This window comes from Myotis daubentonii, chromosome 6, assembly GCF_963259705.1.
Source record: "Myotis daubentonii chromosome 6, mMyoDau2.1, whole genome shotgun sequence".
Lineage (NCBI taxonomy): Eukaryota > Metazoa > Chordata > Mammalia > Chiroptera > Vespertilionidae > Myotis > Myotis daubentonii.
Window position 1 is genome coordinate 93143641 of NC_081845.1, and position 17082 is coordinate 93160722.

The 17082-nt window shown below is 55.2% G+C and overlaps 1 protein-coding gene across 1 annotated transcript; it reads left to right on the top strand.

Moving 5' to 3' along the window:
- The first annotated feature begins 4689 nt into the window (after positions 1-4689).
- TULP1 (TUB like protein 1) lies at positions 4690-16986 on the top strand. Its single transcript, XM_059701887.1, has 15 exons — positions 4690-4807; positions 4894-4942; positions 5227-5350; positions 6066-6197; positions 6651-6797; positions 7208-7306; positions 7377-7493; positions 7772-7890; positions 8549-8554; positions 11294-11464; positions 11618-11730; positions 12506-12620; positions 12692-12790; positions 15282-15453; positions 16853-16986. The coding sequence occupies exons 1-15, from the start codon at positions 4761-4763 to the stop codon at positions 16984-16986; spliced, it is 1644 nt and encodes a 547-aa protein (XP_059557870.1). The 5' UTR covers positions 4690-4760.
- The last annotated feature ends 96 nt before the right edge of the window (positions 16987-17082 follow it).

Sequence of the window (17082 nt, forward strand, 5' to 3'; positions counted from 1 at the left end):
TACCCTATCTCACTGGACTCTTGTGAGAAACAATTGAAATAAAGACGCACTCGTTAATTCCCTCAAAAAGTGACCGCAACCACGTGCCAAGTTGTGCCGGGAATGCGGGAGGCAGACGGAGTGCAGCTCTGAAGAGGAGCAGACCAAGTCTGAGTGCCCACTATGTGCAGGTCCCACCTGCCGTCGCCTTCAGTCTGCACAGGACTCCTGCCACGTTGGTGCCATCATCAAACCCATTTATAAATGACAAGCCAAGGCCCAGTGAGGCTGTCACCCGGGGATGGTCAGCCACCAAGTGGCAGTCCAGGGGTGACCGTGTCGGAGATGACAGACCTGTGCATACCTCTGGCTGTTTCCAACCTCCGAGCCTTTATCTCCCTGTTCTTTCCCCGGGTAACAGCCCCCCTGCTTTCCAGCCTGTGGAACTGCTACTCACCTGTGGAGTTTTAGGCCAGGCTTCAGGAAGCCTGGGGCAGACCTCTGGGCTTCCCCGGCGCTCACCCAACCCTCTCCCACCACGGCAATCACACCAACACTGGCTCTCCAGTCTCTAACTTTTAAGAAAACATGTCCCCTCTCAGTAAAATACATTTAAGTGTACACCCCATACAGGCATAATCCTTTTTTCCTAATCTTTATTGTTGAAAATATTACAGATGTCTCCCTTTTCCCCCCATTGGCCCCCTCCCCCCCAGGCCTTCATCACCCTATGGTCTGTGTCCACGGGTTATGCATATATGCATACAAGTTCATTGGTTGATCATTTCCCACTTCCCTCCCCTGCCTTCCCTCTGAGGTTCGAAAGTCTGTTCATGCTTCTATGTCTTTGGATCTATTTTTGTTCATCAGTTTATTTTGTTCATTAGATTCTACGAGATTATGTGATGTTTATCTTTCTCCGACTGGCTTATTTCACTTAGCATAATACTCTCCAGGTCCATCCATGCTGTTGCAAATGGTAAGAGTTCCTTCTTTTTTACAGCTGCATGGTATTCTATTGTGTAAAAGTACCACAGATTTTTTATCCACTCATCTACTGATGGGCACTTAGGCTGTTTCCAGATCTTAGCTATGGTGAGTTGTGCTGCTATGAACATAGGGGTGCATATATCCTTGCTGATTGGTGTTTCAGGTTTCTTAGGATATATTACTAGAAGTGGGATCACTGGGTCAAATGGGAGATCCATATTTCTTTTTTTGAGGAAACTCCATACTGTTTTCTACAATGGCTGCACCAGTCTGCATTCCCACCAGCAGTGCACTACGGTTCCCTTTTCTCCACATCCTCGCTAGCACTTGTCATTTGTTGATTTGTTGATGGTAGCCATTCTGACAGGTGTGAGAATTGTCATTTTAATTTGCATTTCTCTGATGATCAGTGACTTTGAGCATTTTTTTGTCTCTTGGCCATCTGTATGTCCCCTTTGGAGAAGTGTCTATTTAGGTCCTTTGCCCATTTCTAAAAATATTTTTTTATTGATTTCAGAGAGGAAGGGAGAGGGAGAGAGAGATAGAAACATCAATGATGAGAGAGTTCCTGATCATCTGCCTCTACACACCCCACGCAGGGGATGGAGCCTGCAACCCAAGCATATGCCCTGACTGGGAATCAAACCCTGACCTCCTGGTTCATAGGTCGACGCTCAACCACTGTGCCACGCCGGCTGGGCCCAATTTTTAATTGGATGGTTTGTCTTCCTTCTGTTAAGTTGTCTAAGCTCCTTATATACATATTTTGGATATTAACCCTTTATCAGATGTATCATTGCCAAATGCGTTCTCCCATACAGTGGGCTCCCTGTTTTGTTGATGGTTTCTTTTGCTGCAGAAGCTTTTTATTTTGATGTCCCATTTGTTTATTTTCTCCTTAGTTTCCTTTGCCCCAGCAGATGTATCCGTAAACATATTGCCACAAGAGATGTCTGAGATTTTGCTGCCTATGATTTCTTCTAAGATTTTTATGGTTTCACATCTTACTTTCAAGTTTTTTATCCGTTTTGAGTTTATGTTTGTGTATGGTGTGAGTTGGTGGTCCAGTTTCATTCTTTTTGCATGTATCTGTCCAATTTTCCCAGCAGCATTTACTGAAGAGACTGTCAGGACTCCATTGAATGCTCTTGCCTCCTTTGTCAAATACTAATTGAGCATAATGGCTTGGGTTGATTTCTGGGTTCTCTGTTCTGTTCCATTGATCTATATGCCTGTTCTTGTACCAGTACCAGGCTGTTTTGAGTACAATGGGTTTGTAGTAGTTGATACCTGGTATTGTGATTCCTCCAACTTTGTTCTTCTTTCTCAAGATTGCTGTAGCTATTCGGGATCTTTTTTTGGTTCCATATAAATTTTTTGGAGTGTTTGTTCTAGGTCTGTGAAATATGCCGTTGGTATTTTAATAGGGATTGCATTGAATTTATAGATTGCTTTGGGTAGTATGGACATTTTAATGATATTGATTCTACCAATCCATGAACACGGTATATTCTTCCACTTGTTTATATCTTTCTCTTTCTCTTTTTTCAACATCCTGTAGTTATCCGAGTACAGGACTTTTACCTCCTTGGTTAAGTTTATTCCTAAGTATCCTAATTTTTTTGTTGCAATGGTAAATGGGATTGAGTTTTTCTTTTTGAGAGTTCATTATTGTGTATAAAAATGCCATGGATTTCTGGGTCTTAATTCGGTATCCAGCTACATTGCTGAATTCATTTATTAAATCTAGTAGTTTTTTTATGGAGTCTTTAGGGTTTTTTATGTACAATGTCACGTATCTGCAAATAGTGAGAGTTTTGCTTCCTCCTTTCCAATTTGGATGCCTTTTATTTCTTCTTCTTATCTGATGGCCATGGCTAGGACTTCATGTACTATGTTGGAGGAGAGTGGTGAAAGAGGGCATCCCTGTCTTGTTCCCATTCTTAGGGGAAATGGTTTTAGTTTTTGCCCATTGAGTATGATGTAGGCTGCAGGCTTGTCATATAAGCTTTTATTATGTTGAGGTATGATCCCTCTATTCCCACTTTGCTGAGAGGTTTTATCAAAAAAAGGTGTTGGCCTGGCCTTGGTGGCTCAGTGGTTGAGCAGAGGCTATGATCCAGGAGGTCACCTTAGATTCCATTTGCGGGCTCAATCAGACAAAGGCAGCCGTACAATGATTCTCTCTCATCATTGACATTTTTTTTTCTCTCTCTCTCTCTCCCTTCTTCTCTGAAATCAATAAAGATATACTTTTTAAAAAGTGTTGGATTTTGTTGAATGCTTTTCCTGCATCAATTAATACGATCATGTTATTTTTGTCCTGCAATCTGTTTATATGATGTAAATTGACTTGTGAATATTGTACCAGCCTTGCATCCCTGGAATAAATCCCACTTGGTCATGGTGTAGGATCTGATTAATGTATCGCTGGATCGAATTTGCTAAAATTTTGTTGAGGATTTTAGCATCTGTGTTCATCAGGGATGTTGGCCTGTAGTTCTCTTTCTTTGCAGTGTCCTTACCTGGTTTTGGTATTAGGGTGATGCTGGCCTCATAGACAGAGCTTGGACGTGCTCCTTCCTCTTGGATTTTTTGGAATAGTCTGAGGAGGATCAGTGTTAGCTCTTCTTTGAATATTTGGTAAAACTCCCCTGTGAAGCCATCCGGACCAGGGCTTTTATTCCTGGGAGCCTTTTTATTACTGCTTCCATTTCCTCAGTAGTTATCAGCCTATTCAGGCGTTCTGATTCTTCCTGATTGAGTTTTGGAAGATTGTATTTTTCTAGGAATATGTCCATTTCATCCAGGCTGTCCAGTTCATAGTAGTTTTTTTCCGGTACTTTGTATTTCTGTGAGGTCAGGCATATTTCTTTATAAAGTATATACACCTCCTTCTGTCAATCCATATGTATTAAATACCGGTAAATTCTAGTTCTTTATGAAAAATAAAGAGACAGGATTTGATCTAATACAGTGGTTCTCAACCTTCCTAATGCCGCGACCCTTTAATACAGTTCCTCATGTTGTGGTGACCCCCAACCATAAAATTCTTTTCGTTGCTACTTCATCACTGTAATGTTGCTACTGTTATGAATCGTAATGTAAATATCTGATATGCAGGATGTATTTTCATTGTTACAAATGGAACATAATGAAAGCATAGTGATTAATCAAAAACAATATGTAATTGCCGAGGCCGGTTTGGCTCAGTGGATGGAGTGTCGGCCTGCGGACTGGGGGGTCCGGGGTTCGATTCCGGTCGGGGGCGTGTGCCTGGGTTGCGGGCACATCCCCGGTGGGGGATGTGCAGGGGGCAGCTGGTCGATGTTTCTCTCTCATCGATGTTTCTGGCTCTCTCTGTCTCTCTCCCTTCCTCTCTGTGAAGAATCAATAAAATATATTTGAAAAAAACAATATGTAATTATATATGTGTTTTCCGATGGTCTTAGGCAACCCCTGTGAAAGGGTCGTTCAACCCCCAAAAGGGCCGCGACCCACAGGTTGAGAACCGCTGCTCTAATATTTTCTTCCCACACCCCTTTGACCACTGACAAATTACAAAACTGTAACTACAGTGATGCCATCCTCCGGGGGTTGGGGTTCTGAGAAGCACTAGGGGTTCAGCCTCCTCCCCATCAGCCTGGCCCCCGGGGCGGGGCGGGGCGCTGCGGGAGCACCTGGCGGTGCCAGCCCCCACCGTCAGCGGCCGCGGGGGCGGGGCCGGGGCAGCGGATCAGGGGGCAGCCCGGGCGCAGAGCCGCGGGCCGGAGGGTGCGGGAGGCGAGGCGATGCCGCTGCAGGACGATGCCCTCCGGGAGGTGTGGGCCTCCGACAGGTGCGCGTCCGAGCCTGGGGGCCCCGGTGGAGGGGCTGGGGGGCGGGACAGGGAGGGAGACGCACCGATTCCTTCGCTGCCCGCAGCGGACACGAGGAGAGCGGGAGCCCCGAGGTCCAGCGGCGCCCCAAGCAGGTATGTCACCCGCTGGCAAGGAGGCAGGTGCCCGCTGTCAGCCCCGCGGGGTCGGGGTCACAGACGGGGAGGGTCCCCGGGAGTGCGCTTGGAGGAAGGGGGTGCTGGGGACGGGGGGTGTCCGGGGATGTGGGCTGGGGCCAGGGGGCACCCTTCCTCACCCCCAGGAGGAGGCTGCAGCTCCTCCGATAGATAATCCGGGTTATTTCTGGCGGCTCCGGGGATTAGAGGGGGGCAGGCAGCCCCCCGCCCTCTTCTTCCTCTTGAACCCCCCCCCCCCGCAGCGACCCGCCCGGGGACCGAGGCTGAAGAAGCGGACGGAGGCCCCTGAGCCCCCCGCGCCCCCGGGACCCACGCCCAGGAGACCCGGAGGCGGGCGGGCGGCTGAGCCCGGGGGCGCCCCGCAGGGTGAGGCAGGGAGGGAGGGGGCGGGCGGGGCGGAGGTGGGGCGGGTGTGGAGGGTGAATGAGAGGGCGGAGGGGTGTGGACGGTGGGGACGGGGGTGTCCCAGGCCAGTGCGCCGTCGGGGGAGGGGGGGCCCGTGGGAGGAGGATGGGGTGCCCTCGGAGGAGGAGGAGGGGGGCCGTCGGAGGAGGAGGAGGGGGTCCATCGGAAGAGGAGGGGTGGGACCCCGTGGGAGGAGGAGAGGTGCCCTCGGAGGAGGAGGGGGCCCTCGGAGGAGGAGGGGGGCCCTCGGAGGAGGAGGGGGGCCCTCGGAGGAGGAGGGGGGGCCCTCGGAGGAGGAGGGGGGTCCTCGGAGGAGGAGGAGGGGGGCCGTCGGAGGAGGAGGAGGAGGAGGAGGAGGAGGAGGAGGGGGCCCTCGGAGGAGGAGGGGGGGGCGCCCTCAGAGGAGGGGTTGGGGGCCGTCGGAGGAGGAGGAGGAGGAGGAGGAGGAGGAGGAAGAGGGGGCCCTCGGAGGAGGAGGAGGGGGCGCCCTCAGAGGAGGGGTTGGGGGCCGTCGGAGGAGGAGGAGGAAGAGGAGGAGGAGGAGGAGGAGGAGGAGGAGGAGGGGGCCCTCGGAGGAGGAGGAGGAGGAGGAGGAGGAGGAGGAGGAGGGGGCCCTCGGAGGAGGAGGGGGGCGCTCGGAGGGGGGTCCGGCTGCCTGACCCACGTCTCGGCTCAGCAGCGCGGAGGCGGAGGCCGCGGGAGCCGCCCGCCCCCCAGCCCGTCTACGCCAAGTTCGTCCGGGACCCCGAGGCCAAGCGCGACCCCCGAGAAACCTTCCTGGTGGCCCGAGCCCGCGGCGGGGAGGCGGGTGAGAGGCGGGGACGTGGGGGGCTGCGGGGGCTGCGGGCGGAGAAGCAGAAACTCGGGGAACCCCCCTCCCGTCTCCGGGTTGGCCCCTGAGCCGGAAAAACCTTACTCTCTGGCTCCCCGCTTTCGGGTGGGGAGACTGAGGCACGGGGGCGACGCGTTTTGCCTGGAACTTCGGTGGCTGCGCAGGTGCAGTGGAGCCGCAGGGGCGGGGCGGGAGGTGAGGCCCGGGGAGGAGGGGGCACCCAGAACCCGAGGGCGAACCCCGAGACCCGGCCCCACCTGCAGCCGCTCCCCCGGCTCCAGTCGCCCGGTTTCCTGAGGGAGCTGCTGGCCCGCCTGCCCTCCCGGGCCTGTTCCGGGGGGAGCCGCCCCCTCCGTCCCACAGTCTGCGGGCCGGGCTCCCCAGGGGATGGGCCCACCGCGCCCCAATATGAGGAGTTTCTACCCGCAGAGGAGGAGGCGGCGGAAGAGGAGGACCCTGAAGATGAAGAGGAGGAGGAGGAGGAGGAGAGAGTCCCCCCGCGCCCCAGGAAGCCCCCTAAGGAGAAGCCTGCGGCAGACCCCGGGGCGAGGAGGGCCAGGGCCGGGGCGCCGCAGGGTGGGTCCCAGCACAGGTGCAGCCGCCCCGGGTCCCCTCGCTGCACCGCCTGGGGCCCCACCTGAGTCCCTGCCCTGGTCTCTTCCCAAGGAGGCCTCAGGGACGGAGCCCCCCAACTCCCTCCACCCCCCATCCCCCCACCCCCCACCCCCACCCCCACCCAGGGCGCTTGAGCCGGGAGGACAGAGAGTGGGCTTTGTGACTTTTATTTAATTCTTTTAAAAACCCAAATGAATTACTGTTATCATTGTCATAAAAGCATCAAAGTGACTACAGTAAAAATCAATCCACAGAAATACGTTCCCGGGGCGGCTCCCGGCCTGAATGCCCTCCAGGGGCCGCCTGGTCTAAATGTGCCCCTTGTGCCAGGGTCACCCTGGGGACGGTCTCACCCCGCCCTTCATTTCCAGGGGGCGCGGGAAGCCCTGTCCCCCCAGCAAAGCCTCTTCGGGTGAAGAAGAAGGCGCCAGCGGGGGAAGGGACCAAGACGGGAAAGACAAAGAAGAAAGGTGGGCCTGGCGCCTGGAGGAGGGGCCCTGGGTGTGGTGGGGTGTGACCCCGCTTCATGTGCACACACAGGGTCCGGGCCAGCTGACAAGGAGCCCCCAGCCAGCTCGGCCGGAGCGCAGAAGGCCCCGGAGGCCCTGTTTCTGGTTGGGGACGGCGGCCCCGCGGGGAAAGCCCTGAAGAAGAAAGGTGGGTGGCAGTGGCCTCTGGTGCCCAGACCCGGAGAGGCAGGCCTGGCGGTGGGAGCTGGCACAGCGGGTGCTGGAGTCAGCAGACTTGGGGGGCATGTTGACCTCCATTTCAGTAGCCGTGTGCCTCAGGCAGGTGTCTGACTGTGAGGCTCCAATAATAGTGAGAGAGTAGTCACCCGGGGTTACCCTTGTGGTTGTGGGAAGGGTCCGAGGGAGACATGGGAAACCATGAAGTGCTCCGCCAGGGCTAAGAGGCTTGCGCCTGCTCTGTTCCAGGTACTCCCAAAGACTCGGAGGAGGAGAGGAAGGGGGAAGAGGGGGAGGAGGAAGACGTGGCAGCTGTGGCGACCAAGAACAGCAACCAGAAGGGCAAAGCGAAAGGAAAAGGCAAAAAGGTTGGGTACCAGAGGGGCAGGCGGCTGCGGTCCTTACGGGGCGCAGTGGCAGGGGCCTGGCGTTGGGCATTAGAGTGTGGGCCTGTGGGCTGGGGCCATGGCGTCCCTGGGGGCTAGAATCTTGGCTCCCCCTCTGGTGCCAGGATATGTGGACAAAGGGCACCAGACTTGTGAGAGCGGAAGAGGCAGTTGTGGGGTCACCAGGTTGGGACTGGCCACCCAGGAGCCTTACGTCCTCTGGTCTCTGAGCACCCCCCTCCCCCGCTGCAGCCAGAGCTGCCCCACAGGAAGACACACATTTCCTGGCCCAGGGAAGTGGCCGGCAGGCACACGTGTACACACCCTTGGGCACACCGATGGCCCGAGAGCCAGCTGTGCGAGGTGCTAAAATATTTCCCCCCGATCGCCCTCGGCCCCCCAAGTGCTGTCTGCTACCCCAACCAGGCCTCCCAACCTTCCAGCAACTCCATGGTGTCTGCGGCCTCCAGGACCCTCCTCCAGGCCTCCCAGGGTCCGTTCTGACTGGGAATTCTCCAGGGCGGACAGGTCCTTAAATGGTTTGCACATTCTCTCCCAAACTCAGGCACCAGCACACACAAACTCAAGTAAGCAGGGGAGCAAGGTCCAGCGGGACAGAGAAAGTGATGAGCGTCTTTAGAAACTCGTTTCGGGGTGTGGGGATCACCATGAGGCAGGGCCGGCTCTTTGCTGTGTGTTAGTGTTCAGGCATAGTCAGATCTTTGTTTGTTTATTAGTCCCCACCCTAGGGTACTTTTCTATTCATATTTTTAGGAAGAGTGGGAAGGAGGGGGGGGACATCAATGTGAGAGAGACACAGCGATGGGCTGCCTCCTGCACGTGCCCCACCTGGATGGGGATCAAACCAGCAACCCAGGTACCTGCCCTTGACTGGGAATCAAACCCAAGACCCTTCGGTGCAGGGCCAGGCGTGGTCAGAGCGGGAGGGCCGAGTCACATTAGCCAAGATGACGGGATCCTGATGTGTAGACGGGCGGCAGCTGATTCTGTCCGGGAGGAATGGAACTGGAGGCAGCACAGCCTGCCGAGCAGGAGGCCCTGGAAGTGCGCAGCTATAGAAATGTTTGAATAAGCTCTGGCTTTCTCCAGCTCGCATTCCAAACATACTCTTGTGTTTCACAAGTTGCTTCTGGAGCAACCTAGAGTGGAGAGGAGAGGCTCGCTCGTCCGCAGGCCAAGGGCCTCGCCTCACACACTGCAAACCTGCCCTCAGCAAAAATGCCCAAGCACAGCGCGTCAGAGCTCACGGAGAGCCTCGGCCCTCCAGCGCACCCTCCCTCGCTGGTCCCTTCTCTCCCCGCTGGGAGGCTTAGGGCTAGGACCTCCACACCCCCTGTTGTGAGGGCAAGAACCTGAGGGCAAAGGGCACCAGGTTTGTGAGAACAGAGGGGCCAGTGCAACCAAATTGTTACTTTTTCCATGTGCTTCTCTATTCATTGTTTTGACCATGTGTTACCATATAACAAACCACCCTAAAAATTAGTGTCTTAAAAAACAAACATTCCTGGAGAGCATTATGCTGAGTGAAATAAGCCAGTCAATGAAGGAAAAATACCACATGATCTCACTCATTCATGGATAATAGAGACCATTATAAACTTTTGAACAATAATAGATACAGAGGCAGAGCTGCCTCAAACAGATTGTCCAACTGCAGCGGGAAGGCCGGGGAGGGGTGGGGGGCAGGAGGGAGGGGGGTAAGAGATCAACCAAAGGACTTGTAGGCATGCATATAAGCATAACCCATGGACATCAGACACTGGGGGGTAGGGGAGGCCAGGGGATTGTCAAGGGCGGGGGGGGGGAGGAAAAAAATTAATACTCAAAAAAACAAAAACAAAAACAAAAAAAACCCAAACATTCATTTTCTTCATTTCTTCACGGAGTCAGAAGCCTGGGAACAGCGTAGCAGGGCAGTTCTGGCTCAGGGGCCTCTGAGTTGCTGCAGGACAGCACCTGAAAGCTTGGCTGGGAATGCAGGACCCACTTCTGCAATGGCTCCTGTCCTGGCTGTGGGCGGGCGGGGCGGCCTCTCCCAGGGCTGCTGGGTGTTATTATGACGTGGCAGCAGCTTCCCCAGAACCCCATGCAGTGTGGGCGGGGACCACCCCAGGGGTCGATTCCAGGGGCAGGGACCGTTGGGGGCCACCTTGGAGGTTGGCCACTACTCGGAATATTTGGTATGTGCTCATGATAACAGCGGTGGCTAACACTTCCTCTGTGTTGTGTGCTTAGAGCAGCGGTTTTCAACCCTTTTCATCTCCTGGCACGAAAACTAATTACTAAGATTCTGCGGCACACCCAAAAATTTATTTTTTACCAATCTCACCAAAAAAGTTATATATAATTTTGATGAATTCATACCAGGTGGCTACTGTTGTGTGGGCTGCTGTCATTTTTTTACTTGACAATCTAAGGCAGTGGTCGGCAAACTCATCAGTCAACAGAGCCAAATATCAACAGTACAACAACTGAAATTTCTTTTGAGAGCCAAATTTTTTAAACTTAAACTATATAGGTAGGTACATTGTTATTAACTTAATCAGGGTGCTCCTAAGGCTTAGGAAGAGCCACACTCAAGGGGCCAAAGAGCCGCATGTGGCTGGCCAGCCGCAGTTTGCCGACCACGGATCTAAGGGAAAGGAGGTCAGGGCCCCCCACTAAACGGCCAGGTATCATGTGCTTTAAAAATCCCTGCGGCTCGCGGTTGAAAATCGCTGGCTTAGAACACAGCAACCGATACCTTCGGCCTCATCTCGTCCTTCCCCCCCTGAGAGCGAACCTGCTTGAAGGAGGGTCTTGCCAAAGGCTCTGGATCTGACAGGAAAGTGGGCAGGTTAAATCCCAGCTCCACCTCTACCAGCTGCGCGACTCAGCAAGCTCCTCAGTCTCTCTACCCTCAGCGTCCTCCTCTGTAGGACAGTCAGTGACCTCCGGGGACAGTGGTAAGAGGATTAAATGAGTTAGGGTTTGAAAAGTGCTGAGGACGATACCGGGCACACCGGCGGACTTGATATGAGTGCTTGCTAAACGTATAAATGAAACAGGGGCTCACCCCAGCCTGCCTACTTCTTAGGAGGGAAAATGGAGTTAGGGCACTTAGCCAACCTGCCAGATAGCGGTGGGACCCGGACTTGGACCAGGCTCTCTGGCTCCGGAGTCTGGGCTCTTAGCCACAAGCTTCAGGACATAACGGTGAGTGCCAGCCCCCCAGAGCCCCTGGCATCGCCCTCCAGCTGCCTCTCTGTCCTCTCCCTACACAGAAAGCGGTGAGTTGGCCTGCTGCCTGCCCTGTCCCAGCCTGGGCACCTGCTGGGGGCAGGGGAGCTGGTGTCTGGGGCTGATGCCCACTCTGCGCCCCCAGAAGGAGGAGCGGGCCACGTCCCCACCCGTGGGAGTGGGCGAGCCCCGGGAGTTCGTGCTGCGGCCGGCCCCTCAGGGCCGCACAGTGCGCTGCCGGCTGACGCGGGACAAGAGGGGCATGGACCGGGGCCTGTACCCCTCCTACTTCCTGCACCTGGACTCCGAGAAAAAGGTGAGCCAGGAGGAGGTGAAGGGAGAGGGAGGCGGAGGTGCCAGGACCAGGTGGAGGGAGGGTCTGGGCCAAGATGTGGGGAGGGGCTGCCAGCGAAAGGCTTCTCCTCCCCTCACCCACCTCCTCTGCCCGCTGCTCTCACCGTCCCCACAGGTGTTCCTCTTGGCTGGCAGGAAGCGGAAACGGAGCAAGACAGCCAATTACCTCATGTCCAGCGACCCCACCAACCTGTCCCGAGGAGGGGAGAATTTTGTCGGGAAGCTGAGGTGGGCTGGGGGCTCAGGGCAGCAAGAGGCCATGCGGTCTGCTCTGACCCCTGAGCCCACCGAGTGCCCACCACAGCGGACACCCTGGCCCAGGGCCTCTCATACCCTGGGTAGCCCACGTGGGGCCCCTGTTAATGGTTCAGTTCTAACAGCCCCCCGGTGGTGCCCACGCTGCTGGCCCAGGGACCTCACAGGCCGAGAGGCTGAGTTCCAGGGTGGAGGGCTGTGTTCATGTTGAGTTCCCGGCACCTGGCAGAATAGCTTCTCAGCAAATAGTTACTAAATGAATGAATGAACAAGCGTTTGGCGCCTACCCTGTGCTATGTCTGCCGTACATCTCACCTAACCCTCACCACAAATCTGAGAGGTGGGGACGGGACCCCTGAGTCAAGCCTTATTTCTTTTATTTATGTATTTAACAAACACTTACATAAGGCAGTAAGTTCCAGATAAGAACCCACTGAATCCTCTTATCAACCATTTGGCTGTTCTTACACCCATTTTGCAGATGGGGAAGCTGAGGCTCAGATCAGTTAAGTAACTTGCCCAAGGTCACACAGCTAGTCAGAAATGGAACTGAGATTTGAAGGCTGCCCAGTCCCCTAGATCCATCTTTCTAAGACTCCACGAGGGAAGGCTGGGGCAGGGGACATGCAGTGCTGTCCTAAGACACTTCACCCTGGGTGGTCCAGTAGCTCCCAACACTGCTTGGCTGGAGGGTCTTGGAGTCCCGGCGTGGACCTCCTGAGCCAGCCCCAGCTCCGCCTGCTTGCAGGTCCAACCTCCTGGGGAACCGCTTCACTGTCTTTGACAACGGGCAGAACCCGCGCCGCGGGGGAGGCGGCGCTGACGTGGGGAGCCTCCGGCAGGAGCTGGCAGCGGTGATTTATGTGAGTCTCCACCTGTCCCCGCGGCAGCCCCGCCCCTGGCAGGGCCGGCCTAAGGCGCACCTCCCTCCCAGGAAACCAACGTGCTGGGCTTCCGAGGTCCGCGGCGCATGACGGTCATCATTCCGGGCATGAATTCGGACAACGAGAGGGTCCCCATCCGGCCCCGAAATGTGAGCCCTGCACCTCCCTGACCGCCCTCCCTGAAGGCCCCACTCGCTATGGGACTCACTCCGGGGGAGCTGGGGCGGGGCAGTAGCGGGGGTCAGCTTGCCCAACACCCCACCTCTTGAGCACACTCCACCCTCCAGGACAAGTTTATTCTGGCCACTTGGGGGATGAATTCGAGGTTTTTGTCATTGAATTCACGGAAACAAACACAATGTTATGTGAGTGTTTTAAGTTTACACCAAATCACCCATTTACATATTCATTCAGTTCACATACAGTATACTGAGTGCCAGGTAGTTAGGCACCGTGAAGACATCAGTGGACAATACGCAGGTCCCTCATGAAGCTGGCATTCTAGGGGAGCCAGTGCAAAGGCCGGGAGGCAGGGAGGTGCCTGATGGGTTTGAGGAACAGCAGGTGGCCGTGTGGCTGGAGGGAGATAAGGTAAGAGGTGAGAGTGAGGGGCAGATAGGGCCTGTGTAACTGGTTTTTATAGGAGAGAAACAGGAAGCCAGAGAAGGGTTTTGAGCAAAGGAGTGGCATGATTTGACTTATATTTTAAAAGCGACGGGGGTGTGTGTAGGGTAAGATGGAGAGATGTCCTGCAGGAAGGTGGCTTCCTTCCGTCAGTCTCTCGCCCTGCTCCTTAGCACTGTGGGTCGGTCCAGGATGAGCTCTAGCTGGTTTGGCTCAGTGGATAGAGCGTCGGCCTGCAGACTGAAGGGTCCCGGGTTTGATTCCAGCCAGCAGCACATGCTCAGGTTGTGGACTCGATCCCCAGTATGGGGCGTGCAGGAGGCAGTCAATCAATGATTCTCTCTCATCATTGATGTTTCTATCTCTCTCTCCCTTCCTCTCTGAAATCAATAAAAATATATATTTTTTAAAAAGACGCAGGATGACTGGCGTGCCCCATACTCGCAGTGGTGCCATTTCACTCATTTACACGGAAAAACTAATATCCCTCTTGGCTGATCACACAGTCTTTCCTGCTGGAAAGTCACAGGTAGTCAGGCCCAGCAGGCCCAGGGGCACCGGCCACGGGAGGTCCTGGTCTGGAGGGCCCGTGGGTCCCACGCCTGCTCCTTCCACGCCTGGAGTGAACGCCGCCCCCCAGAGGCAGTGTCCCCGCACCCCGGGCTCAGTGAGAACCGCCCAGCACTGCTGTGGTCACCCTTCATCAACTCAGGTCCTTCATTACACAACCATTGGTTAAAACCGGGTTTAACCAAAATCAGCACAACAGCGACCGTCAGAACAGTATCTGATCTTTAGGGAACATTTACTCTGGTCCAGGAACTGATTTAAATAACACGTCCTGTGCTGTTAACGTAGTCAGTCCTCACAACTGAGGGAAACCGAGGCACAGAGATATGACCCGAATACTGTGCCTGCCTCAGAGTGTCTGTCCTTCACACGCAGTGCGAGAAGTGAGCACGTGTCATGGAAGGTCAGCGCTAAAACACCTAAATCGGACACGGGGTCAGGAAGGCTTCTTGGGGGATATGATTTTTTTTTAATTTTTTAAATTGATTTTGAGACAGAGGAAGGGAGAGAGACAGAGAAACATTAATGTGAGAGCGGCACGCCCATCAGCTGCCTCCTGCATGCCCTTCACTGTGGCCTGAGCTCGAGACCCCGCCTGTGCCCTGACCAGCAGCCCCTCAGTGCCAGGGACGACGCCCAGCCCACTGAGCCCCACAGACCAGGCCAGGAGAACATGATCTTGAGTAGACTCACTCCAGGCCATGAAGGTAACGTGACAGCTGCCAAGGAAACTCAGTAAAGAAATATCTCAAGAGCACCCGTACACCGGCCACTCCTTCCTTCCAGAAACTCTCCCAGGACACTTTACCGTAATCACTGTTTGCCTGTGTAGCTCCCCGAGCTCAACTGTGCGCTCCTTGTAGGTCCCAGAATGTTTGGTTCATCCTTGTAATCAGGTGCCAGCATGGAAGGACCCTTGGATACGGATGGCACAGAGCACCTACTGTGTGCCAGATGCTACTTCCCATTTTCTTTTTTAAATGTTTTTTTTAAAAATATTTTTTATTGATTTCAGAGAGGAAGTGCGAAGGAGAGAGAGATAGAAACATGAGAGAGATTCATTGACTGGCTGCCTGCTGCACGCCCCACACTGGGGATTGAGCCTGCAACCCGGGCATGTGCCCTGACGTGGAATCGAACTGTGACCTCCTGGTTCATAGGTCAACGCTCAACCATTGAGCCACGCCGGCAGGGCTGCTTTCCATTTTCCGCCCTCCACTTTGGCAACCCATGGCAAGCCCCATTCCCACAGAGGCACACCCTGCCCACAAGGGTACCAGAAGCCACACATGCTCTCAAGGATACCCCAAGTCAAGGATACCCCAAGTGGATGCTGATTTCCAGGCTGTGCAAGGGCACACATAGGTCCCAGGCCCCATCCCCTGTCAGTCCTGAGATATCCCACCCCCCTAACCATCCTCTCCCAATACCTCCCCGGCCCCCCAGGCCAGCGATGGGCTGCTGGTGCGCTGGCAGAACAAGACTCTGGAGAGCCTCATTGAGCTGCACAATAAGCCACCATTCTGGAATGAAGCCACTGGCTCCTACACCCTCAACTTCCAAGGCAGAGTCACGCAGGCCTCCGTCAAGAACTTCCAGATCGTGCACGCTGATGACCGTGAGTACGAGGGCCGAGACCAGCTGGCCCCACCTCCTCCGGACCCGGCCCTGGCTCAGGCCTTTGCCCACCATCTTCTCTCGCCCGAGCCAGAACATCTAGGAAGGTGGCTCTTTTCTCCAGGGGCATTGACACTGTGCCCTCAGGAACCTCAGGGATTCCACGCAGGTGTCTTAGGCTCATTCTTCCAGGCCCTCGTTCTAGCATTTACCAGAGTCCTGGGCAGAAACTGGGATATTCTGGGTAAGACTGTGTGGAAGGGAGAGTTAAGCTGCTGGAGTTTGAAAACCACTGACAGCCCAACGCAGGTCATAGTGCTGGGCCCAGAGCGGGCAGCCCTTGCCCGGGCTCCTCAGATTCTGCTTCACAGACACTTACACGGTCTTTTCTATGTGGCAGGCACTGTCCTCAGGGTTTCACAGAGATGGGATCATTAGATCTTTTCAACAACCCTGCGAGGAAGGTACTTAGGACTATTATCCCCACTTGGCAGATGAGAAAACTGAGGAACAGAGAGGTTCGGTAACTTGCCCAAGATCACACAGCTAGTAAGAGGTCACGCTGGAATCGGAACCCCCTTAGACCTTTAGGAGTAGGGAATATTAATCAGGCCTTTCTGAGCGCCTACTCTACTGTCTTCTCTCAAAGGAGGTGAAAGGCCTGCCCTTGAAGATTTAGGGCAACAAGCTGCACCCATAACATAAATTAAGTAAAAACGTCCCCATTACAAGCGTGGGGAGGGGTCTGCACTAGGTTAAGGAAGCTTGGGAATGGAAAGGTGTCTCCCAAGGGATCCAGGTTCCCAGGGCAGCTAACAGGGAGCAACTTCCCCATCCCCCACTCGATCCTAGAGATGTGCTCCCAGTGTCACCTGTCCCCAGGCCTTGGATAACTGCTCTCCAGATCACATTTCTGGTGGAGCCTGGTCTGATGAGGTTGGGGGTATTTTTAGCAACTTCCTGCCCCTATGGATGCTGGGGGAGGTTTGGGGGCTGAGCGAGGCCGCAGGATGAAGAGGGAACCAGGGGGTTAGTCCGGGATTGAGCCTGGTGCTCTGAGATGGGACTGGGGCTGGGTTGGGGGGGAGGGGAGGAAAATGGGGTCAGAATGCAGCAGAAAAGTTGGCAAGGGAGGAATCTAGGTTGGGGAAGTTTGACAGGTCCCTATTCTTAAGTGGCGGTTCGTGCATAGCCCCGGGGGCAGAAGATAAGGCCGGTCCCTGTCCTCAGGGGCTTACAGTCCGAGGGAGGTAAGCTGCAGGTGGGGCAGGTATAACGAAGGCGAAGGCGGCTGAGTACCGAGGCCCCCGGGCCCGGGAGGGGAACTGCCCCGCGGTCGAGGGCATGGATTGCCAGGCAGGGCCCAGGGCCGAGACGCCCCCCCCCTTGCTGGTCCACAGCCGACTACATCGTGCTGCAGTTCGGCCGCGTGGCCGAGGACGCCTTCACCCTAGACTACCGGTACCCGCTGTGCGCCCTGCAGGCCTTCGCCATCGCCCTCTCCAGCTTCGACGGGAAGCTAGCTTGCGAGTGACGGCGGCGGCACCCCAAGTCCCAGAGCCGCCGGGATCGGAAAGGACTCGGTGGAGGCTTCAGGGTCCCCTCACCAAAGCCCCCACTGAGGACGCCT